Source organism: Poecilia mexicana, unplaced genomic scaffold, assembly GCF_051168715.1.
Source record: "Poecilia mexicana isolate PSO_F unplaced genomic scaffold, ASM5116871v1 scaffold_9, whole genome shotgun sequence".
NCBI lineage: Eukaryota > Metazoa > Chordata > Actinopteri > Cyprinodontiformes > Poeciliidae > Poecilia > Poecilia mexicana.
The window spans coordinates 10,350,079-10,376,229 of NW_028263378.1; the positions used below are offsets into that span (position 1 = coordinate 10,350,079).

General features: G+C 39.7%; 2 protein-coding genes across 4 annotated transcripts; one reads left to right on the plus strand and one right to left on the minus strand.

The window, feature by feature from the left end:
- Window positions 1-156: 156 nt before the first annotated feature.
- Window positions 157-12,788, minus strand: LOC106923052 (LHFPL tetraspan subfamily member 2 protein-like). Of its 2 annotated transcripts, none has more exons than XM_088008769.1 (3): window positions 12,653-12,788; window positions 3,103-3,749; window positions 157-1,586 (listed from the first exon to the last, which is right to left on the minus strand). In XM_088008769.1, the coding sequence occupies exons 2-3, from the start codon at window positions 3,494-3,496 to the stop codon at window positions 1,330-1,332; spliced, it is 651 nt and encodes a 216-aa protein (XP_087864895.1). In that variant the 5' UTR covers window positions 3,497-3,749; window positions 12,653-12,788; the 3' UTR covers window positions 157-1,329. The 2 variants fall into 2 exon arrangements, with proteins under 2 accessions (XP_087864895.1, XP_087864896.1); XM_088008770.1 differs by lacking the exon at window positions 12,653-12,788 and adding an exon at window positions 8,558-8,734.
- Window positions 12,789-17,059: 4,271 nt separating this feature from the next.
- Window positions 17,060-26,065, plus strand: LOC148157656 (betaine--homocysteine S-methyltransferase 1-like). Of its 2 annotated transcripts, none has more exons than XM_088008772.1 (8): window positions 17,060-17,309; window positions 23,326-23,458; window positions 23,543-23,655; window positions 23,742-23,933; window positions 24,848-24,995; window positions 25,088-25,270; window positions 25,369-25,597; window positions 25,710-26,065. In XM_088008772.1, the coding sequence occupies exons 3-8, from the start codon at window positions 23,587-23,589 to the stop codon at window positions 25,897-25,899; spliced, it is 1,011 nt and encodes a 336-aa protein (XP_087864898.1). In that variant the 5' UTR covers window positions 17,060-17,309; window positions 23,326-23,458; window positions 23,543-23,586; the 3' UTR covers window positions 25,900-26,065. The 2 variants fall into 2 exon arrangements, with proteins under 2 accessions (XP_087864898.1, XP_087864897.1); XM_088008771.1 differs by lacking the exon at window positions 17,060-17,309 and adding an exon at window positions 22,808-22,876.
- Window positions 26,066-26,151: the final 86 nt, after the last annotated feature.

Here is a 26,151-nt window from a genome sequence, read left to right on the forward strand (position 1 = left end):
TTCAGTGAATGCACACTGATATTTGTATTAACGCTTTAATAAGAGAACAGAAGACGGACTGAGATTCTGATATAAAAACTGTCTGTGGTCTTGTAGTAACCATTTTCTGTCACTAGGTGTCCGTGTCTTCTCAGAAAAATATGAGTAGGAGACAAATTGGAGCTTACAAGCTTTCAATTTTTATTTTACAAAATAAACAAAATGTAGGAACAAATTATCTCTTTTCATACACCACTCTGTTACGTCACACTTTCTGCTTTTCTTTTGTTAATGTAACAAAATAGAAACCATGAGAAACACTAGAGATCCTCTTTGAAGCAAGTTAATTTCACTTTTAATTTCATTCAGCCCAATCAGTCAGTAACATACTTTTATTGCACATCAGACACACATTGGATTTATAAAAGCACAGCAAAAGATTAATTACTAGAATTACAGTAAAATCTGGAGCGTGGAACAAATCTAAAAACACTTAAATGAAGTCTGCAGCTTTATGTAATGAGCTAAAGATTAAGTGCAAAATGCAGTAAAAGGTGCTATTTGATACAGGAGTACTCTGAAAATACCAAGACGTGAAAGAGGCATCCACTCCAAGCAAAGGAGACTGAAAGGTGACCAAAATGATGCATATATGTGTCAAAAGCTGAATCAATAGTAGCAAACATTTGGTGAGTGAAGCTTATTCTGCAGAAACTATCAGTTGCCATTCTGCTGAGAATTCATACATACAAATTAACATGTAAAACAAGTGAACATGTCAAATCCTCACAAATTAAACACACAGAGACCATTTGCCAGCTGTTGTTAAGTATCGTTTTCCTAATAATCTAAACCATGACTTCCTGCCAGAAGAGACATAGGATCTCAGTTAAACATCCCTGTTTAAGAAAAATAAAGTGATTTTTTTTTTAATAGCTAATAATAATCATAATCTGCTTGTGGTTTGTTATTTTATATGAACATCCATAACACTTGCCTTTAGAGTAACACAACCGTTCTTTAATTTTCTCCTTTTCCATTCTAGTGGTCTCTTGTAGGTAAGATTTTCTATAAAAAAAATGTAAAAGTATTTTTGTACAAAAAGAAAGAGATCCGTTACCTCCTGCACTAGAAAACGTTTAAAAATGTAACCTAAGAATATAGAAAAATATAAATTTCCCCACTTTTCACAGGCTGCTTTCCTTTTAACGCTCTTTTTATCTGGACCATCCAGAAAGGAAAACCCCTCAGGGAAGTCCTTGTCTTCCTTTCATTCATTTGTACAAGTGTGCACATCCTAAAAATTCGACCAAAGCCGATTTCCTGCTCTTCCTGGAGCTTCCTTGAGGCTCACAACAGGCAGATAAGGCTTTTCCCCTCCTCGATCTCCTCCTGAACCTTATCGCTGGAAGTGGCGATCTCGGCCTGCGCGGACAGGACAGAGCACAGGAAAGTCCCCAGCGTTCCTCCTATCGCTGTGTAGAACGCCCAGCCGAGGGAGCAACCCGCCGGCCTGAAGGCCGAGGCCTCCGAGCCGCAGAACGTCGTCACCTTCTCTGACCCCCAGCCTGTGGGATACAGCATCAGCCCCACTATTAGCAGCAGACCTGTGGGGACAAAGCAGACAAAGCTTCGTTCATTCCTTAGATGACTGTCATGATTAAAAAAGTGCAGATTGGAACATGTTGCCTCAACTCTAGTTGCGATAGCATCTATTCCATGGCCGGCAAATGTTTGATTTGTGATAACAAAAACTAAGTTTAATCCCACCTTTCATTGCTGTGCAAATCTTTTACAGCACAGACACATGTAGAAATTCATTTTTGCTTACAAAGAGGTGTGAAGAGATTCTAATATTAGACTTCCCCCCTCTGAGAAGTGCAGTGCAACTGGGTTGTGAAATCAAATATTACAGCTTGCAGAGTTACAGCAGCGAAACTTCCTGCCAGCTCGATGCACAGAGTGCAACAGAGAGGCTACATGGTCTCTGCTGAAAAGCTGCATTTATGACATTTAGCATTTCTGCTTCTTCAGTTTCTCTTTACAATCTTGAAACTTTGCATAGATGAATCCAGAACATACGAATCACTGAAAAGATTAAATGTTTGATATGTTTCTGATTCTGGTCAGTTGAGTGTGAGTCTTGCTATAATGACACATTATTGAACAAAACATTACTTCACACAAAAGTGATATAGAGATAAATGTTTTTATTTTCTATTTAAGTCAATCTGACTTTTTTATGATTATAGTTTTTTTATTATTGTGTTATATTATTATATATTATATTATATTATAGTCATGCTTTGTTAAAAAAAATTACATTTTGGAATTTTATACTAAAACTATTCAGCACCTTAAAGTGATCAATTGATCAATTCTGGGCAAAGTCTGAAATCCGTGAACTGAATAATATCACAAGTAAACATTACAAAATGAAACCTGGCAGAGATTGTGGTTGTGTTGTTTCCATGACTCAAAAAACATTTTTATTATTCATAAGAAACTGTGTCTTTGCTTTGCAGAGGACTCCACTGGGAGTCAGAAATCAACAGAAATCAAAGTTAATAACAAAAATATATTTTTTCATATACTATTAATCTGCAAATAATCTGTTATTCAATTGAAGCTATTTGAGTTTACGCTATATCTGATTGGTTTACCAGACATAAAGTTGGAAGTTACATTTTTTGGAAACCACTGTTCCAGGTTGCTCATGAATAGTTAAAATGGAGGATTTTCTTGTGTGAATAATACCAGAACAGAAAATAAAACACACAACAACAGAAAAAAGAAACATTATTGGTCAAAAATGAAAAATAGGGTTTTGTTGTTGTATGCTTGGGTCAAGTATTTATATAATAAAAAAATCTATATCTTCATAGAATACTGCAGTTGTGATCATCAATATATTATGTAGCAGTAGCAGGACAATTTCTGATTAGATTGTAGATCATGATTTTCATTTTTGTTTTAAAACTTCTCATTATACTGAAGTATTTTTTTTTCTAACCAACATTTTCTATTTACATCTTACAATATGCTAAATTCATCCAGGGCACAGTTTGTGTGGAATATTTAGACAAACGGCTAAATTTAAAAGAACCAACACATCTTCTTTACCTCCAATGGCCTGGAGCAGCCCACAGATGTTGAATATGCTCTTCTTCTTGATGCTCTGAAAGCACAGCGTGAAGATGGAGATGCAGGCCACACACCCGAGCACCAGCATCCCGGCTGCCAGAAACAACATGGCGGCCTGCCAGAATTTACTGCCCACTTCCCCGAATGTCCCTGCGTAATTCCCGCAGCTGATCTCTCCCCCGATACGTTTGCAGCGGCTGTAGAGGCCGAGGGACTCCCTGTCATTCGCTTTTGTCTGTGTCACATCATTATCAGTCAGAAGGGGTTTCACCAGCCAATCAGGACTCATGAAGGCGACCAGCTCCGCGAAGGCCACCACGATGCTGAGCAGGGTCCACAGCATGGAGCGGCACGTTACAATGACATGACACATGGCTTCAGCTCTGAGTCCAAAGCTGAAATGAGGTCTTTAGGTTTCCAAAGAAATCCTCTCCGTCTCCACAGAAAGTTAAGAGAAGTTCCTGGTTTAAATCCAGACGGACTGCAGATCTTATCCTCTCGGAGCAGATGTCGGTCCCCCCGGTCACTTCTCCTTTTCAGTGTGTTCCTCCTCTCTGAAGCGAGCCAACACGCTGGTCATCCCCAAAAGCAACAAAGCTCTGACGCAGCTTCCTTTAGTCGTGGCTCTGGAGAAAAAAGAAGCAGAGAAACGTCAAAAGGTCACTCAGTTATTTTCCCGTTCACTATGAATCATCGAGTGTTTAATCATTGGTCCCCAGGACGTCCAGTTCGTCTCCCTGCTACCAGCTCAGACTCATCCTACTTCAGATTCTGTCAGCCAGCTGTGAGCGTAACATGAGCATCACTCCCAGATGGTTCACAGTCATAATGAATCACACACACACACACACACACACACATAATGTCGGGAGATGGCAGAGTTTACACTATCATAATTTATTCTCAGACCTCAGTGAGCTGGATTTGAACTGAGAAATAACAGGGGCCTTGTGTGAGCAGCTGTCAGCACCAATCAGCGCAGAGCTCTGCTGCAACACGCCATCTGACTGCAACAGAAAAACAGGCCTGATCCATCCTGCAATGGCAGATGCAACGTAAGTAGAGCCGAGTGTTTAAGTTACACCTAATAAATGCTATAAATGATGAGTTTTGTTCACCTGAGTCTTCCTGTGTGACAACAGCTTGTGTTTATTTACAGATGAGTCACTGGATCACAGAAAGTACTTGTTCTGCTGCTGTTATGATTTAGCTGCTGTGGCCTCGCCACAGTCATCGTCCTGCGGGAGTCGAATAGTTTCTCTGATTTCACAGATTCGTCATGATGACATAAACAATAAAAATGTTTATTGTCTGGTTTACAAACTGCCTGGTTGTCTTTGCCTAATTTCGCTGGTCGGGAGTCAGGAGACATCTCAGTAAATATCAATTCCTAAAGCTGCAGTTGGTCCGCATTGCTAAACTTATCTTATTTGCATATTATATTATGGGCATAATGCATATCACAAAAAAACTGGAAAAGTTTAAGCAAGGTCAAAACCCTTTACTCTCTGAGAATAATATAAAGGTCAGATGAACGTTTTCCGGCAACAAGGAAGTAATCTGGACTTCTGGAACAAAATTCTTTGAACAGATGAGTCTAAAACTGAATTATCAGAACAGAGGACATAAACCTAATGTCGCATTCAAGGAAAAGAACGTCATAGTATGGCTTTCTGCAACGGGGACTAATTAGCTCGACATCGTAGAGACATGACAACATGACTCTTTCAAAGAGTCCAAAACTCTCCAAATAGAGAGGAATAATCTTATTAATGTCATTCTTATCCCTTACTTAATGTCTCATCCTTCTTTTGGTAAAAGTTTCAGCAGAAAAACTTTCACCAGAATTTAGAAATCTCTCTTTCTGCCTTGCCATAGGTTTCAGATAACAACACCACAAGCAAAATTCCAGTTTAAGATGGTAAATCTCTCAACCACAAGCGCTAGGAATGAACAGCGCTGCTTTATATTTCTTGATAAGCTCTGAGTCACTTGTAGAGAATCCACCACAGGAATTTCACGGGTCACAAAATGATAGTGTTATCGCTTGTATGTTGAAAAGGAGACTTGATGATTCATCTAAACACAGGACTGACTAGAAAGCAAAAATACAAAACAAACAACAAAACAAGCACAAATGAGGTCACAATGGCAAAGTCAGTCAGCATCAGAGATCCAGGTACGGAGCCTCAGATGTGGTTGTGATTCACATCATCAGGATACGGCTTTGTCCACAGTTTCTTTGTCTTAAGCTGAATATCACGGACTTCACGGTGCTTCACATTCAACTTGTTTTCCCACTCCTAATTAGAGATTATATGAAACCCCAGCTAAAATACACCGTCTAGTGTCTACATATAATTACCCAGCCAGCTTGGCGATAAACAGCGGGAGTACGTTTAAGCGAAGACCAGCTACAGCTACAGGACACACGAGAAGCAGCTTCGTCAACGTACATCGTTTGTCATGACGGAAACAGCAGGAATAAACAGGAAGCAACCAGGAAGCATCAGTGTCTCCCCCTCTGAGGACGAATCGGCTCTTAAACCGATTCTGATCTAAACCGTCATTCCTCCAGTCAGCTCTCTACAGTCTACAGGAGGATTCAACAAGGCATACAGTTATAGTCCACAATAAAAAGCTGGAGTGACAGTATAATCGGGCATCCGAGCTGTGTTTATGTGGTTCGGAACAATTTCGGGAGTGCTCCTTACTGCTACTGTTTATTTTAGGCCTTTCCACGCTCTGTGGCTGTTCTAATTCTTGTCCGTTTCCCCTTTACAATACTGGTTTCACACAACAGCAAAAACAGCAAAAACACAGTCCAGGCTAGCAATGAGAAATCGGTAAATCGCTTTTTTTTTTCTTTGTGAACCTGAATTTCAATGGGATTATGAGTTTACCTTGTGCAGCTTGAGTCTTTAGTTTGCTGCTGATTATAGTTTATTCAAACAGAGCTCAGTGCTCTCTGTTAAGTCTACAGTGCCCACAAATTAGCAGCTCCTCCACTTCAAACTACAGCGATGGAGCCATAAAATACATTTTTGGAAGGCAATTAGCAGGCTCCTTTTGTGTAGAAATTACAGGAAATTGTCTCATTCGTATCCCATTGTGGCTCTCATTTAAAGAAAACATTCAAAGGTTAACGAAACCTTTAATCCACCTGAAAGGGGTGTTACAAAGAAATATGTGCAAAAGTTTATTTTGTGTTTTTGGAACGAGGATTGAGAACAAAGCCAGGCAGATTCATCTGAAACCTAAACTTGTTGTCACACTTTGTTATTCTGTTGGAGTTTATAAAAACACTTTTTTACTGAAGGACATAAGGGCACGATCCTGTCCTGCATAACCTCAACACCCATGATAACTAAGTGAATTATTTTCATTCCAACACATCCCAAAGGTGTTTTATTGGAACAAGGTGTTCTTTGCACCTTTATGTGGTTAGTAAGTGTATATAACTATTTGGAAGAAAGGCATAAAACTTATAGTACCAGTAAATCTATTGTTTTTTTTTTCCCTTCGCTTAATTCATTACAATTACAGACAATCTTTGAAGACACATTTCTGTCATTAAAGAACTGTAAGAAGGTCTCTTATTGTGAACTTGAATCGATAGTTTGTGGTTATGGGCATCAACCAAAATTTCCAGAGTTTCTTTGGCGATAGTCGTGCAGGAACAGACACCTGCTCAAGCCATTTCTCCATTTTAGATGTCCATCTGCTGACTCTGATTCAGCTCCAGCGGTCGAGACTTCTGGCATCTTCTGTCTCGCAGTATGAACAGATTTCAAGACTGTATCATATTGAACATGCTGCAGTGTGACACTTTCGAGTCCCTTGCGATTTTTGAAACAGCAGTATGTGCCGGGCTTGAGCCGCAGTAAATTTGGACGTGATTCATTTATTTTGAACATGTCCATTATCCTGATGCTGGAACCGTGTTTACTTAACGAGATGCAAATATTGTCATAAAAGCCATAAAACCACTTGAGGAACTGATCCATGTTAAAGCTTACTTAGCGTTGTGTACAAGTTGTTACAGAGTCGTATGAGTAATGTGCAGGAGTCTGTTTAAGTGCGCAGAAAAGGTCACGACATCCTGAGACGGATGAAAAATTTCCGCTTGTTTGCCGGCTGTTGAGAAAACTTCTGGAGAACATGCAGTTCACTGATGAAGGTTAGTTTCTCTTTGTGTTTACTGAAGAGGGATTTTACACTTCACAGGAAAACAGACTCTTGAAGTTATGATCCATTTCAAACACGCAGCTGTGGTTGCGTTCTGTGTCTGTATCCTCAAACTGCTTGATCTTTCTTACTGGATGTGCTGCTTGTGTTGTAGGTATGTACCACCTCAAACAGTGACAGGTTCTGGCGTCTTGCATGCATTGAAATGATCCTCCATGATGCTGAGTTTGGCTGATGTTACAGGAGATGCACTTCCAGATAGAAGCTAGTTTTCCATCTGATATGGCCCTGCTGCCGTCAGACACCAAGTCTGCCACGCAGAATAATATCCAAGCAGCACAAGACTGAAAACAAACTCACACGGTTTTCTCAAAAGTCTTTTAGCAAGCGGAAATTAACAACACACACACACACACACACACACACACACACACACACACACACACACACACACACACACACACACACACACAACCCGATATACCGACAGCCAACCGTGTGGCCAGAAAGTCTGCGTTGCTGTAAAAATTCCTTCAGCTAAACCAAAACATCAGTTTCAGCAAAAGCCTGAGACAAAATAGAAAAGCCGAAGGCCTGTTTGTGTCCGTCAGCCGGCTGTTAGCTTGAGGAAGCAGGTGAAGAGTTAATCAGGAGTAATTGGTGTGAGATATCAGAAACAGGGCTGATAGCATGCCAAGGTGCTGAGGTAATGATAGGAGGCCACTTATTATGGCGCTGAAAGCAAAGGACAACTTAAAGGCTGGTGGCTGAGGGGGATAAAGCACTGCAGAGTCAGACTGTTCAACGAAGGAGACATTCAAGAGGAGCCGGAGAAAAACAACTCTATTCATGGACAAAAAATGTTTCCAGTTCACAGCGTCTGTTAGGACGTGGCGCCCTGCATCCGCTTGGACTCGACCGCGCTCCTTCACTTTACAACAACAAACTTCAGTCTGTTTATTAGGATTTAAGGTCATTGAAGTAAGAAAACCATACTTGGTTTTAATGGGGTTTTTAAACAAATGCAAATTTAAATTTTGATAAGTTATCTATCTCAAAAGACTGGTCTAGGAGGTTTTGCATATCTACATCTTACTAAGTAGATTCTAGGGCAAACTGGTTCTTTTAGTTGTAAAGGTTGCTGACCCTTTATTCATCCTAATTAAACATTCTGATGTTTGTGGTTGTTACTTCACAAAATAATGAAAATATTAAGAGATATGACTTCCTGCTAAAGGAATTGTACCTTTTTCATCCAGATCCATTTCCATTATATAGTCTACGGAGACTGTCCTGTATTTCCCTCTTCAAGCTGCAGGTCCTGAACCAGAAACCTCAAACCAAAGCAATCCGTTCCCTGAGCTGCTGCAGCTACGGTCTGGTCAAGCATCTGGACCAGCCTAAAGAAAAACCCCTCAAACCAAAACTGACATAAAAAATCAGTTCCTCCTTCTGCAACTCGAACGACATGTCGGGGGACAGTCAGCAAATCACAGGCCACTAATGAGGGCCTATCTTCATCATCTTTCCAAGAACCATAAAAACACCACATGACATAACGCCAGTAGGACAGGATCAGACAGGACAGAGCGAGTTCCTCCCTCATGAAGGCATGCAAACAGCTGAGCTCCACATGAAGTGAGGGAAACTAAAGAAACAAAACTCAATCAGCGGCCACACTTTGGGAACACCTAAACTTCTAGTTAACATCTGAAGACAGGCTTCCTTCCCATGACCTCATCAGGACTCGGTTCTGACAGAGCAGGAACGTAAAACCCAGAAGAACAGAGAGACTCCAGTCCTGCAGAGTTGACTTGTACATTCATCACATCTCGTACAGCTCTGGGAAAAATGAAGAGACCACTTAAAGTGATCAGTTTCTCTCATTTTACTCTTTATAGATTATATGTTTGAGTAAAATGAACATTGTTCTTTTATTCTATGAAATGCTGATAACATACCTCCGAAATTCCAAGCAAAAATTTAGTATTTATTTGCAGAGGAATAATCAAAATAATGAAAAAGATGCAGAGCTTTCAGACCTCAAATAATGCAAAGAAAACAAGTTCATATTCATTTAGGAACAATACTAGTGTTTTAACTCAGGAAGAGTTCAGAAATCAATATTTGGTGGAATATAACCAGGAGGTTTTCAACGGGGTTCACTGCAGTGGGTTCTTCATTTGTATGTATGTTGTATGAAACTAAACAAAATACAGATAGAAATCACACCCAGGGCTAATAAACACCACACTTAATCATCTACCCTCAGGGAGCACTTACTTTTGGTTTTGCTGACTTTGAACCTAAGAACAAATGTAAGGGAAAGCGCAAACGAGTTACAGTAAAGCTGGAGAATAAACAAAACAACGAGTTATTGCTCGTTGGTCGTGCCATATGCAATGAAATTCAAGAAGACTCTCTGGCAAACCATAACCATGTGAGTCGCCTCTTTTGTTGCTTTTCATAAACATGAAATGAAAGAATTGCAACAGCAGAAGATTTTCCCATGAATGGGCTTCTAGCACATGCTGCTTCTCAGAACGTCGGCCTGCAAGTGATGAGCTTATTAAATACTTTTCCAGTGCTCCTGACATTAGTTAGATTTATTTTGCGTACCCTGATTTAAACTCTGTGAAACAGCTCAGGCTGTGAATAGCCAATAAACATTATTCCCAGACTGCTAAAGTAAAGTAATCTCAGCAGCTCTGACTCTCTTACGAATGAAGAGCCGTGTTTGTTTAGCCAATCTGACGCCGCAAAGAACACCAAAACACGTAAGCAACTATAATGAGACGAATTCACAAACATAAACTGTGAAAGGTGCCATGCGTGCTAACCCATCCGGCACAAGATTACATCCAAACGCACGACTTCCCCAGAGAACACTGTCGGCCAGCCTCATTTATGTGTTTATTTGTGTGCATGTGCCAGTAAATCGCCGTTCGTCTGCTGAGATCCTGGCCTTCTGCAACTGTTTACCCAGGATCCACGCCATCATTTCACATCCCAACCCTTCAGCTCCCACCCAAACTTTGCATCAGTCCCATTATTTCCAAAACACCTTTGTAAGTTTTGAAACTTTTTTCTAAAAAAAGAAAAAGAAAAGTTAATACTTTCTGTTTATTTTTTATGAAATAAACTCTCTTATCCAAGAATCAACTTGATGCAGATGTTTCATCTGCCATAAATCTGGAGCCGAAGCTGCCAATAAGCACTGTTTAAACAAGTCGGCTAGGCAGACGAATCCCAACACACCTCTCATCGAGAAAAGGAAAAAATTAATTCTGAATTGTTGATCAATGCATTTTTTTTTTTTTGCAAACTTACCTCCCAATGTCTCTTATTGGCCTTTTGTCAGATTTTATTTTCAGTAGTGTCCCCAGGAAGTCATGTGGAGGAGTTGTGCTGCTCACATATTAACCGGCCAACAACAAAGATTCACGTTTAACATGCATCCTCAGCCAGTTAATTAGTTCTTAGATGATGACACTAATCCAGAATCATTCTGTCACAGAGGTCAACGGTTGAGATTATGCTGACACTTTAAAAAGATTCAGCCAAAAATAACATCGCCAACAGAAACTTCCTTTTAACTCAGAAACTCTCAAATAACCAAACGTGTTTTGAACGTTTCCTTCTTTTCAAAACAATGACATCATGTGAGCTGTGGTATTTTTTCCCTAGATTCCTAAAGTCTTCATTGCTTCAAACATGGGATAAGTTGTTGTGCGACATCCTAAACAGATTATCTGTATCAGATTCTGCAGAGCAGCGTATTTTTCAGATTAGACACACACATCATCAGCTAACTCTGTCATATTGAAGTCATAATAACTTTGCAGCTTCCACTTGACATGGATCCGAGTTGGGTAAACTTTGACCCCCTTTTTTGATGAGTTGTTTCAAGATTGTATATATATATTTTTTTAATTACAGTGACTATAATCCAGAGCTTTAACTTAAATTTGGGATGTAGGTTCAAGAACATATTTTGAGCAAACTTCCACTGCTCCATCCCACCTCGCCTGCTGTCACTTTCCAGCCACACACTTCTCATAAAACGAAGACCTGCTGCTATGACACACTTCAGGAACATTTTCCCCTACCTATCTTATCTTTAAAGGTGTTTTGACTGCAAAGGAAAAATTACTACCAAGGAATCAGAAAGACTCTCCTGAGCAAAAAGAACCACATACTTTAAAAATACAAGCCTCATTTTTAAGCATATTTTATTTTTTGACATAGGAAAAATATCCTACTTACATGTTTCTAGACCTCTTCTAATGTGTTAATGTCTGTTTGAAGCTGTTTCTAAACCCAGCTGCAGAACAATAGTTGAAGTAGTTTTTTTTTATTTTGTTGAACTTGTTCTGAGGTGCAGCCAAAGTGACGCACTTACAAGTTCCTGAAGCTCTTTTGTTGGAGTCTTGCAGAACAAGCGGTTTACCAAAACCTTGCAATCATTCTCAAGGTAAAAATTAGGACTGATCAGTGGACATACTTTAATATATTCATAGTCTTACAACATTGTTAAAAAGCTTTGCACATTCTTTCACTGTGTGGACTAGTCAGTCCCGGTTCTGCTCCTGTCAAAACTAATTTTGGGAAAAGCTCGACGTGTCAGGGCAGTCACTAAAGTAATCAACAACATCACTGCAACCTAAGACAAGTCCTGGAATCCACTGATGATGTATAGCTGTCAATGCACTTTTAAACGTAGCTTAACTATTTGACCATCTCTTTCATTAGAGGAAGGATGAAAATTTGTCATCATTTTTGCTGGAGTTTGCCCTTGTGTAAACACTGCAGAGGTTTCTGGCTCTGTTTAAGCTTGTGAAGTAGTACCACTTCCCTCCTCAGCTAGCACAGTACGCACACAGCATGTTGGGTGGCTGCAGCGTAGCTGGACCTCCTCCCTGCACTTCAAGGACATGAGGTTGTGGTTGCAGAGAGAGGGGCTGCTGTGTTGAGGACAGATTAAGATGTAAAAACAGTCCAGTTGTTTTCCTGTGAACCTAGCGGCACGGTGATGAGACGTCTGACTGCTTCCACATGTTGAATCTAAACTAAGTGACAGCAGTCATCTGTACACACAGTTACCTCACTTTTAACCACATTTTTTTATTTCTCCTGCTAAATAGCAACGTCGTTCTCATTGAGGAAGGATGAAATGAAGCATAAAGACTTCAGTGAACCTTGTTCCTGGAAATGAAAGCATGATTTGAATGAAGATAAAGTCTGAGAGATGAGCTCTTCAACTCCAGTTTCATTCATAAAAATCCACAGGATTCCTCTGTGAGAGTTGAAATATTTCCTCGTTACATTGTTTTCTACTTACATGAATCCAGGACTCATTGCAGGCAAAAAGGAGTTCTAACGGTGCGGGTCCGTTTCCTGGAGGCGGCCCAGCTTTCTCAAACATTCATTCAGTGCCTCTCCTTTCTTCAGGACTGTTCTCTTTCCTTCTCATTTTCAAAAAGACATCCCACAGCTTTCTGACGTCGTTTTGTTACTCCCCTCCTTCCTCCTGTTACCTTCGCCCATCCCCCACCTCGTCCGACAGAGAAAAAGAAGAAGAAATGTTTCTGTGCAGCTGCAGATACGTATAGGGGTTTGAAAAAAGAACTAAAACAGCAGAACTGAGTGTAAAATAGGGGTAAATTAAGTAAACTTTGCTTGCATTCAGCCGTCTTTAAGTCACAATTTGGATGGAGGAGATCAAACATGTAATAGCAGCAAGAGTTTTGAAATTCTGTAAAGGAATTCCACTTCAAAATACTCATAGTCCTTTGAAAGAGCAAAAGAACAAACAAAAAAATAGTGTTAGAATTTAACAGAACAATTGTTTTACAATGGTTTCTAAAAAAAATCAGACAAAATTCTTAAATAATTTCAGCTTGAAATCCTTATAACAGTGTAACATATTTTATTAACATTATATTTATACACTTAAGGGATTCTCATCAAAACTGAGTTGTTGTTGTTGGTAATGCGGCGATTTAAATGTATTTTTTCAACATCTTATGGCCTTATGGCTCACAAAATGCATTTATTTTAAGATGTGTTAAAAAGATCTGGTGAGAGTGCAATACCTCTTGCATATAAATAAATTTCTTCTAGTAATAAAGTAGTTAAGTATTTTTAAAGAATTACAGTTTTCAAACAGCATCTATTAATCTTAAATTAAATTTGTTTTGAGTATTATTACTTGAATATTTAATGTTATGATATTATTCTTGATTGTGGCTCTGATCCTTTTGTCGACACTCATGAAATCAGATGAAGATGAAGCCAAAAGTGAGCGATTATGACCCGTAATCATCTCTTGCTGGTGGAAAATATTTATTATGGTCACTAACTGGTGTCACTGTTGCTTAGCAACAACAAGGTCCTGGGTTTGTGTCCTGGCCTGTCGTCCTTCTGCATGAAGTTTGCATGTACAAAGTTGACACAGACGCTGACTGGATGAAGTCACATAACTACATTTTCTTTAACTACACCATACGTAGATTAAAGATAATTACTTCAAATGATTTTATTTTTTTATTTTTTGTCATAGCAGGTACAAAACGTCCCCAAGGCAACGAAGAACCGGCGCATGGCTGGAATGTCATCCCCTGTGGTAGATTAGCATCAATCCAGCTTTATGAGCTTTGGCAAAGGTGTGCTCTGTTCTTAGACTTCTTCTGCTTTCAATTTGCCATTCTGACCAGGGTGATAAATTTCACTGCGCACATGCTGTTTTATTTTTTTCCATAAAAACTTTAGAGCCATTTGTTGTTGAGCTGCAAACTCAGTTGTTTTTGATGTACTTTTAAGCCATAAAACACATGTAAGCACTTTCTTCTCCCTCCACTGACACATTTGATGACTGTGACGTTATGAGTCTTTCTCCAGACACTCATTTGATTCCTCAGTTTATAGGTGAGACACTGATAGTCAGGAGGTTGAGTATAAAGAACCGAATCAGTGATAGCCGTGACAAGGTGTGTTAAGAAGCTACATCACCTATGATGCAAAGGACATAATCTCACAAATAGTAAACGGAAAAACCAAGCCTGCTGATATATTGCAAGATAATTTTATTTTAGACATTTAAGATGTAATTAGGAATAAAACACGAAATATTCAAAGCGTTTTCCTGTTGACTGGCAACAGTCAACAGGAAAATGTTCAAATGTTTCTAAAAAAAGAAATTAAACTATCATCTGTAGGAGGCTGATCAAGTATCAATAACGTTTGAACTCGTTTTCAAATGTGGGATTAGAAAAGTATAATTTATTTCAAACATGTGTACTTTATTTCAGTTTAGTTTAGCTCAGTGCACTTCCAGATTAGTTTCTGCTACTCTGAAAAAACAAATGCAAGTTTCAGTGCCTCGCTCAGCTCCTCTAAGCTTTCTGTGCATTTCTCATTTTAATTATAATGCACTATTTCTTCTTTGCTCTCCCCGCATTTTGGTTTGTGTTTGCGACTTTGCCACTCAAACACAACCACACTGCCATTTGGCTGCATTCCTGCTGCACACTCTTTGCATTATTTAGCAAGCGCACAACCTACAAATAAAGCCCAATGGCTGCTCTTCCCAGTCTGTTCGCGCCAGCTCCCCGTTTCCGGTTAGAGTGGGAGTTGTTTTAAACGCAGACCAACGACCTCCACGCATTCTTCCAGGCTGAAACCAACACCTCCCGTCACTCAGATGATGCCTCAGTAGTGTGTTGCCTCTGTGGCACTGTGTCATTTAGCTGGCCTCTTTTCCAGGACATCGTCTCTCCACGCCGCCGCTGTCTCTGAGTGACTTGTTGGTGAGAACACTGTGGGAGAAAGCGCATTCTGTAAATAGTAAAGTGCGGTCATGGCAGCATTCTGAGACATGAAGATGCTCTCGGCTGCAGGGCAACTCCATGGGAAATGCAGACAGAGCTTGTGAGACACTGGGAGAGACAACTGGGTTTGATGGTTAGCGACTGCGGGAGGAAGTCCCGCTTTTCCTGGAGTGTGAGTTAATGCAATTAGATGTGTGTGTGTGTGTGTGTGTGTGTGTGTGTGTGTGTGTGTGTGTGTGTGTGTGTGTGTGTGTGGAAAGAAGGGCTGGTGCAATTTTTTTTGTTTGTTTGTTTGTTTGTTTGTTTGTTTGTACCTTGTAATTGTATTATTATAAAGCTTTTGAAAGGTTAAAGGTTCTGTCCAGTTCACAGAAGTGAAAGCTTGAGGTCTGCAGGTCTACTTCATGCCCAATGACTGCTGGAAATGGGTACCAACCCTGCTGTGACTCTGCAAAGACAAGCGGGTACGGTGGATGGATGTGTTTTGTCAAGGTCTTTAAACATTTTTCTTTGTACTTTGGCAGCTTTTTTTTTTTTAACAAAGTTTCAAACAAGTTTCTTGATCTTGTACAGAGTTTTAAAAGAATCAGGCTTTGACCTGACACAAGATGTGATGCATATCGATATCATATATCCTCTGCGTACTGTTAAGGTGGGGAACACAAATTGGGGCAGAGTCAAACTGGTAGCACTGTTACCATGCAGGACTTCGTCTTACCTGGGTGTTTAAATCACTCTGATTTGAAGTATATGTGGCCTTTGTGAAGGGAAAAAAATCCACTCCAAATTTGTTTGGGAACATTTCCAACCACTTCACAACTCTGTACTGAAATGGGGTCAGAAATAAGGATGCAAAATAGGAACGACATAGAAGAATTTGATCTGAATCTGACTCATAAAGCCTCTCATGCGGAAACATAAACTTACATGTAATTTTGAAAAGTATTTAAACATTCTGACATCTTGAACAACCTCTGCTCTATGACTCAACCTACAGACATGAAGCATGACTTTAAACACTAGAAGTGTTCTCATAACATCATGTAAGGCTTTCAGACATGAGAGGCATCAGTAATGTCTTACCGCTGTTTGCTTTGCCAAAATATATACAACTTTTGGATGGAAGCAACTTCACGAGTCTTATTTGGAAAACTCACCCATGGTTGCTAACAAACAGAAGAAAAACTCATTCCCAGGAAACAAAAAAGAACACTAAGTCAGCAACACAGATTTTCATAATCGTGCTCCAAAAGTTCATAATGTTATTTAAGGTTAACGTTTATGCTTCTGATGCTGAAAACTGATTTACCATTTTTGGTCACTTTCAGTAAGAATTGGTCAAACAAAAGCTAAAACCTCTATTTCCAAGACAGTTTGACTTTGTTTCACTTTGGGGCAACTTTTTTTTTTCTCAAACATCCAACTACAAAATGGATTTAGATTCCTGCATGTAAAATGTTCAGATTTATTTTATTTCAATTTAAAAAAAATAAAAAATGTGGTACACTGCAAAAATATGAAATCTAACTTGTCCAGTTTCTAGTGCAACTATTTTAGGACACTTGAAATAAGACAAAACTAACAAGTAGATTTTCAGCAAGATACGGGAGCTTGTTTTAAGTTAAAAATGTCTTAATATTAATAAAAACTAAGTATTAATTCCTCTAGTTGATTATTTACTTAGACATTTTTCCATGTCATACGTGATTTTAGTTATCTTCACACCAGGTAGTTTGTCTTTTGATGTTGATTTTAAGCTTTATGATTTTTACAGGCGCACAAAAAAAAAAATCCACACCACCTTGGAAGACGAGGAAAACTCCTAACAGCATAAATGAGTCGGCCCTGTTTAACCTTTCATTTTCCTGCAGATATTCCTGTATACTTCAAGTGATGACAAGTCACGTGTCATGAATTGTGGTTTGTGGGAGGTGGTGAGGAATGAACGCAGAGACCCAGGTCGTGAAGGAAATGATGATTTTAATGATGAAAAGCTGTAAACAGTCCAACAGGCGGCACGGCAGAGAGTTTAGCGCACAGCTAATTGCCGGTAGCTAATTACCGGACGGTAACCAGGACTTAACAGTTCGACCGGAGAGCAGAACGTGAGACAACAACTGACTTCCGACGTAAACACGACGAGGATCCGACAAGAGACAAAGACAACAGGTGAGACTAAATACACCGGGAGGGAAATCAAAGAAACGAGACACAGCTGGGATCAAACAGGGAAGACAGAGACTCACAGGGGAACAGGCTAATGAACACAGAAAAACCTCAAAATAAATACACAGAAACACAGATCATGACATCATGCCAGCTAAGCCTTTTGCTGAGCCACGCAGCTTAATGGTGAAGTTAAAGGGAGGGTTTAAAGCATGTTTTGGCAAAACGCAGATTAAGTGTATATTTTACATCAGTGGTGTCCTTTCACTATAGAAGGATGAGAAGCTGCACGGTTGCTTTGTTACAATGAAAAGCAACTTTTAGATTGTTTAGGTGATGTTAAATATGCAGTTAAATCTAGATATTTAACACACTATAAAAAGATTATTCCCTCTCAATGTCTAACATTAAGCCAAACTAAAGTTTTTTCTGCTTTAGGTCAGTTTCATAACCAAAATTGTTTTTATTTGGTGTAGCAAACACAAACATTTTACAATATGTACTTTACAAAATGCTCATAGTGTGACTCAAAATTACTCAAATACTTTCAAACGCCGTCATATGCCATTTGGGCTAAATGGAAAAAAATAAACTTTTTGGTCTTTTTCACATTTTTTCTCACGCTATGACAAAAATTTTAATTACATCTTAAGATCATAAAATATAAAGCAATATCTTAAGCTTTATATTCAACAATTTACAGAGAACTCACCCATGAATGTAAATACAAAAGCATAACAGCAAACTTCTTAGAGCTCGACTGAGAAACCACAGAGCAATAATGAGAGAGAGAGGCAAAAGACTCAAGGTAAGTGTGGAATAAAGGTGAAGAACAACAGTTTGGCGTAAATCTGGCCTTTGTGGACAAAAAGTAAAAAGAAAGCACCTGTTGAAACTCAGTCATAATAAATCCTGTCTGCAGTTTGTCACAGGTCATGTGGGAGACACAGTAAACATGTAGAAGATGATGATCTTTTATTTTGAACCCTAATCCAAAACTCTCTGTGGGGAGAAACGATGAATCAGTGAAATATGGTGGTGGCAGCATGATGCTTTTCTTCAGCAGGGTCAGAGAAGCTTAACACTGACTTGAGGTTTTGCAAATACCCTGAACATATACAGCCAGAATTAAAATAAATTAGTCTCCATCAAATCATATTAAAGCTTGGCAGAGAGTTCAGACCTAAATCCAGTTAAGAATCTTTGATTAGGCTTGATTATTGATTTTCTCAGATGTACTCTGTCCTAACGGACTGGGCATGAACTTCTAGGATTTTAGAAAGAAAAATATTTCAAATGTATATATTTTAATCCGCGTATGCAAAGCTGGGAGACATACCTCAAATGACTTGTAGGTTCCAGTAAGTAAAACACAGGAGTTTGAATACAAATACCGTATTCTTCGGACTATAAGCTGCTACTTTTTCCCCATGCTGTGAACCATGTGGCTTATATATGTACAGCTTATATATGTACGTTTCCAGTTTTTTTTTTTTGTAGGTGCGGCTTATAGTAAGGTGCGCACTATAGTCCGGAAAGTACGGTACATACTGCACTTTGAAAAATTTTCTTCTTTCTATTTTAACTCTTTATAGTTTTTCTTCCATTTCACAATCATGCTGCACTTTGTCAAGTGATCCAAAATATAAAAAGGTTCAATTAATTAATTGACTTTTGCATTAAGGCTGCACAGTGGCGCAGTTGGTAGAGCTGTTGCCTTGCAGCAAGAAGGTTCTGGGTTCAATTCCCAGTCTTTCTGCATGGAGTTTGCATGTTCTCCCTGTGCATGAGTGGGTTTTCTCTGGGTACTCCAGTTTCCTCCCACAGTCCAAAAACATGACTGTTAGGTTAATTGGCCTCTCCAAATTGCCCCTAGGTGCAATAAGGGACAAGGGTGTAAAGAAAATGTTTGGGCTTTTGCATTATGTGCAAAAAGGAAATGCTTTCTGACATCTACACTTTTTTTTTTACATTTCTTATAATTTTTATGGTTTTAACAATGATATTTCTCTGAAGGCTGGAGATAAAGAAACATGTAAACAGCTAAAATCATCATTCACATTTATTAACAATGGTCAGGTCAATGATTTTACAATTTGACCAGGAGGACAGTGTTGATCCTCGTCTTTGTATGAAAGTGTGTTGTGGGTCCCTCCTGTGTCCAAAGGTGGAATTGCACTTCAATATGTTCCACTTTTAATTTAATAGAAATATTTTCTAACAACATTGGGGAGATATGACACACGTCTGAATCGCTGCAGTAACTTCACCCTGTCACATAGTGTTTTCTTTCAGTGTTTTAACCTTATGTGTTACTATGAACCCTATACTGTTATCCATATATGTTACAATGTTACATGGAGTTCTAAAACTTGAGCCATGATTGGACCAGAGAATGAGGTGGAGTTTCAGAGAGAGGAGCTGTGCCTCTGGAGACCATGAGGTGGTAGTCACAGCTCTGTAGGACTCAACACGTTTTCATTTTACTTCTTATGTGTTTTATTTCATTTCAGTCAAGAACATAAAAAATATGCAGGAAATAAATATGTCTAAGTGTTGGCTTATGTTATAATTGCAGTACCAAGATGTTGAATCATGTATCACACTGTAAAATGGAGATCAAAGTTGGCATTGCAACTTTTTTTTGTTTTACCATTACAGTTATGTTGCCACCCCACCAGAGGAACATGAGATAAGTCCAACTCTTGATCAGTTCATGAGGAGTCAATAGTTAACCAAAATTATCTCTTCTGCAACTTGCAAACCGTCGGTTTTGTTCTCTGTTTTCTTCCAGCTTAATGCCACCCAAAGTGTTTGTTTTTCCTCCAGCTAGCTTCCCTCCCTTCTGTCTTTCTTCACATCACAAGCCCTCCACTTGTTACCCAATGTCAGGATTTACTCCCCCAAGTCAATCACCTGTTCCTCTCCTTTCCTGCCTCCCCTTCAGCCTTTGGCCACAGAAATTACGCAGACGGCCACAGTTCCAGTCTCAACCTGCAGCAGCTGGTCATAGCAACACGAGGAAAACGTAAGTCAGCACAGGCCGGCGCTGCAACAGCAGGAATAACTCAAAAAGAAATAGGATATAGAAGGCATGCACTCTGTAGATACATTTCTGAGAACAGAGCTGAGGATACCCTGTAATATACAACTTCTGTATAATTTGTAACATAGGATGAGGGGAAGAGGTGAAGGAGCTGAGGGGCAACTATGGGTTAATCAGTCCCATGAGGGGGGGAGAGAAAGCTCAGTCAATCTAAACTTTATCATATGTTGCATCAAGTCACTGGGTCTCTTCCACCATGGAGGTAAATCTGCACCAAAGTAGCAACCTTTATGTAACCAGGATGTAAAAACTCCTTGAGATTAGAAATCGCTTTTAGTAGAGTGTCCTTGACACACACATGAACTATTTCTGCTCTTAAATACAAACACTAAGCCAGACAAACAGTCAATCAAAGGGAACTTGCTGAGGCTGGAGTTGGGAGAGTTTAGTGTTGTCTTTGTATGTAAAAATACTACAACTTTCTGTAAACACGACACTCCTTCGTGAATGAAGTGACATTATATTTACAGCAACTGGTTTATGGGCAGCGCCTTGCACAGGTGTTTACACGTTTAATCATATTTAAGGACCCAAAATTCAAAGTATTTCATCAGGATTTTATGTCAGTCAGAATATAAATGTTCTTTATATTTTCAGAAATAGATTCTGAATTCAGTAGTGATCAGATAAAAGAAGCCTGAGCTTGAAATGAGAGTTGCTTTAAACTATAATCTAAACCCCTCATCTCTCTCCCGGACATGTCTGCTGTGTTCTTTGGTCACAGTGATGTCACTTTTCTGGCAAATTAAAATAAAAAGGAACAGAAAAACATTTTCCTTCCACCTCCAAACAACAATGACATATTTATCTCAATATTCCCAAATTAGTCCCAGAATCTGCTACTACATTGCAACACATTTCTGTCTGGCTGCACTTGTTCCACACTCCAACAAACTTTTGCATAAATCTTGCAATGAACTGGAGTTTAAAGGCAGTTTCCTGAACTTTGACTCTGTTGATAAACACAAGAAGAAGGCCTGACTGTAACGTTCCCCCTGAAACTGGATCAACCCAGAACTGCACACACTAAACCGCTCCGCCGAAGGTCATTGATCAGCCGTATCTCAGAGTGTGTGTGTGTGTGTGTGTGTGTGTGTGTGTGTGTGTGTGTGTGTGTGTGTGTGTGTGCGCGCGCGCGCGTGTGTGTGTGTGTGTGTGTGTGTGTGTGTGTGTGTGTGTGCATATGTGTGGGTTTTGTGAGCTGTGTATAAAGCAAATATGACAGGCATGAAAGACAGTGGCAAAAAAATAAGGTGTTAATGGTTAATCTGGAGAGATGTAATAATCCACATGCAGCTGAGGCCTTCAATCTGAAATAAACCTAATCTGAGGTTGGAGGTTCTTCTAGCAACTACAAAAAAGCAGAATATTTTTATGCAATCATCTAAATGTTTAAAGTTTTTTAGGCATGTCTTTATTTTGACTGCAGTTGAAGTTTGCAGTCAAAAGACTGGCTGATTTCTGCATGGATTAAAATAAAAGTTAACTATCATCACTTAGCACTCCATTCAAAAATTGTGTATGGAGACTTAAATCTTCAATATGCTTGTTTTTTTGTTGTTGTTTTTTTTTTAGATTTAAAATCATAATAAAGGACAAGGCAACAAATTAAAATAAAATATTAATGCAAAGGAATGAAAACAATCAATTATTTCTACTTGGGAAATTGGAGGGGGAAACTGTAATACATAAAAAAAATAAAATAAAAACACAAAGAAAAACAGATTTATTCTTTTTGTTTTTCTTACCTTTTTTTGCTTTTCAGGGTTTTGCAGCACAGTGCACACACACACACACACACACTGCCAAACATTTCCAAAGGACTGCAGCTGAGAAGCAGTGCAACCCTGAAACAACACAGACTGTTCTTTCCCCGGGGAACACGGATGAAAGGAACCTGCTTTAATATTCTTGGGTTTTTTGAATAGATTACAAACATATATGCTGGAGATTTTATATGAAGCGACTTCATTCTCTTAGCTTTGTGTAAATGAGAATCATTAATGCAGGTGGTTGCATAATAAGGATTTCATGTTCTGTTAAACAGAACCTGGAACATCCTTTTATCCCTTACACATGAACACAGAATCACTTTTTGGGTTTTCAAAGCTCAGCTGGACTCAGTGAAAATCCTAAACCAGCAATATTATTGGCTGGACTGACCACTGCACAGGCTCACCTGTCTTTCTATCATAGATCCTTTCTCTGCTGCCTCAGTGAACTAATACAACCTAAACCATCTCCATTGATCAGTGGGCTTGGCCGCGTTGCACAACATTCAAACAGACATGTACATATTTGACGTAAATTTAGCGCCAAGCTGAAATCCTCCCATTCATCCTGCTGGTATATAAAAGAGGAGAGGAGCAGCTTCTGGTACTCATCAGGTCAGCTGAGGGGTTCGCTGTTACCAAGTGCTTTGTGCTGCGACCGAGACGGGACGAAGATGGCACCAACCAAGAAGGTAACACGCACTCTGCAGAGATTTCCCTGATGCATCACACAGATTGAAAATGGGTTCATGTACAGAAACTGCTGGAGGTGGATTTTCATTCGTCTGTGCTGTTACTGGGAAGGTGTTCATGCAGCTTTTTTTTAAAAATATTGAACTGTGTCCATCTGTTTTGTTGAAAATGGCAAAAGAAAAAAACAGCCTTATCTTTGCACCTTTGTACCCCAGAGGCATATCTGGTTACATTTTTGCGATTGCACAATGATTTTTGATCAATTCTCAACCAATTCATGCAAAGCATCAATTTCTGTTCTTTCTGCTTTTGAAAGAACATATTTTATTCTGTCCTGAATAAAATATGTTTTTTTTTATTGTTTTTTTCATTGAGATGTAAGAAAGGAGACCAATGCATTTTTCTAAAGTATTAAACCCAGATTAAATAGATCTTTCTTCTCATGTAGGGCATCCTGGAGCGTCTGAATGCCGGAGACATTGTCATCGGCGATGGAGGTTTTGTGTTTGCTCTGGAGAAACGGGGCTACGTGAAAGCTGGGCCTTGGACTCCCGAGGCTACTGTCACTCACCCCGAAGCTGGTATGACAGTTTTAATCTTACATTTAATCCAAATTTAATCTCACATGTTCACATTAAGGTGACAGGACATGCTTTTTGTATCAGTGCGACAGCTGCACAGGGAGTTCCTCAGGGCAGGAGCCAACGTCATGCAGGCCTTCACCTTCTACGCCAGCGATGACAAACTGGAGAACAGGGGTCAGGCACTGAAAATCACTGTAGGTGTCCAAGGACAGCACCTCAATGCTCCAAATACATCTTTTCAGCAAGCAGTAAAGGTGAAAATCTGTTTCCTTTTTTCCAGGGAGCACAAATCAACGAGGCTGCTTGTGACCTGGCAAGGGAAGTTGCCAACGAAGGAGATGCGCTGGTAGCTGGAGGCGTGTCCCAGACTCCGTCCTACCTGAGCTGCAAGAGCGAGACGGAAGTGAAAGCCATCTTTAAGAAACAGCTGGACGTGTTTGTCAAAAAGAATGTGGATTTCCTGATTGCCGAGGTGAATTCATGCAGCTCTTAACTCGATAGCGTCAAATCATTGATCGCCCTGGCTGTAGAAATGGCTGCTTTTTTCAAAAACCTGCATGTTGATTGTTGTGCTTAATATATTCTGTATCAAAAGCAAAAAAAAAAAAAAAAAAAAAAAAAAAAAAGCAGGAAAAATCTAATTTTAGAACTGCTTGCAAAATTATAAACTGATGAATGCTATTAGATTTTGATTTTATAATCTGAATTCAGAACATATTTGAGTCTTTGGGCTAAAGTAGGTTTTGGGGCCCTCAAATTACATTTTGAAAGTTTTTTCAACTTTAGGTTTTTCAAAGACCCTTTCCATATTCAAAAAAAATAAAAAGAGAGAATAAAAAAACCTTACAAGCACACCATTATTTCTACAAATAATTCGAGTCCCAAAACACCATTCCCGCATGTGCCGATGCAAAGCAGTCACAGATATGTCCCAAAAACAAAGATGAAGCAATAGAGAGGATTTATGTTAATTCTGATTTATTTAAGTTTTATGATGTATTTCATCTTTGTGATATAATTTTCAAATAGTTGCACAGTATTTATTGCATGCATTCAGCAATAACATGGACTTTTAAGTTTTCTTTACGAAATACTGTGTTCGCAAAACCATTTTGCAGGTGGCCAAAAAAATATATATTTGGCCAACAGCTAAATCATAAACCTCCAGGCTACTGTCATGCTGATTTCACAAAAGCCTAAATTATCAATTATGTTGCACAGCGAAAAAGAAAAAAAGGAAACTGAAGTTAAGTTTTGCTTTGTCACATACCTCCATTTTTAATTTTTATGACAGTTTCTTTTTGTATCAGGCTTTAAACAGCCAAATGTACTTAGCCTGAAAAGTGTAGTCATTTAATCCTTCAGGTTGTGTTTATGTGTTGGCAGTACTTTGAGCATGTGGAGGAAGCAGAGTGGGCTGTTCAGGTGCTGAAGACCAGTGGGAAGCCAGTGGCCGCCTCTCTGTGCATCGGACCAGAGGGTGACATGCACGGCGTCTCGCCCGCAGAGTGTGCCGTCCGGCTGGTGAAAGCTGGTACGTGCCGAGGAGTTTGCAACATGAAACTTCTCAGATTTCTTCCTCATTTGAAAATACGCGACTGTAATATTTTTGCTTTGAACTCCAAGGGGCCCAGATTGTGGGAGTCAACTGCCACTTTGACCCCCTGACCTGTGTGAAGACTGTCAAGTTGATGAAGGAGGGAGTGGAGAAGGCCGGGCTGAAGGCTCACTACATGGTGCAGCCGCTGGCGTTCCATACTCCCGACTGCAACTGTCAGGGATTCATTGATCTGCCTGAATTCCCCTTTGGTAACGACAACCTGCTTCCACATGGGAAAAAGTGGAGAAAAGCGACTGTTGTAATTTAGCGTCTTATGTTTTCCCGTCTGTGTTTTCTTGTTTCTTAGCCCTGGAGCCCAGAATCCTGACCCGCTGGGACATGCACCAGTACGCCAGGGAGGCCTACAATGCTGGCATCCGCTACATCGGAGGCTGCTGTGGCTATGAGCCTTATCACATCAGGGCTGTGTCAGAGGAGCTGGCCCCGGAGAGGGGCTTCCTCCCTGCTGCATCAGAGAAACATGGAATGTGGGGTGCTGGTCTGGAGATGCACACCAAACCCTGGGTCAGAGCCAGGTAAAAATTCTGCAAACATCAAAAGCTCTGCAATCCACCTCTTTGTTTTTTTTTTTGTTGATTATTTTGTGACAAAACAAAAAGTCATTTCTTTTGTGACCATCTTTAACAGATCCCGACGCGAATACTGGGAAAACATCCGACCTGCATCTGGTCGTCCCAAGTGCCCGTCATTATCCACGCCGGAGAGCTGGGGAGTGACCAAGGGCCACAGTGACCTGCTGCAGCACAAAGAGGCAACGAGCACCCAGGAAATGAAGCAAGTCCTGGAGAAGCAGAAGAAGGCCAAATCTTCTGCATGAGCATCATGCAGTGAATAAATAGAAATGCCTCTGTCTCTTACGTCAACTTGACAGAGTTTCTCTGTTTAGTCCAGAAGTTCATAGAAGCACTTGTAACAGCAACGCTCCAGTAGAGGAGAGTCTTAAAATGACCCCTAAAACAATAAAATCTGAGTTTGTCACGAAATCTGAGAGCTCTGGGTCTGTGTTTCAATGGGTGCTCACGGATCAGTGCAACAAATGCGAGTCGTTTATTACTTCTAACGTATTTCA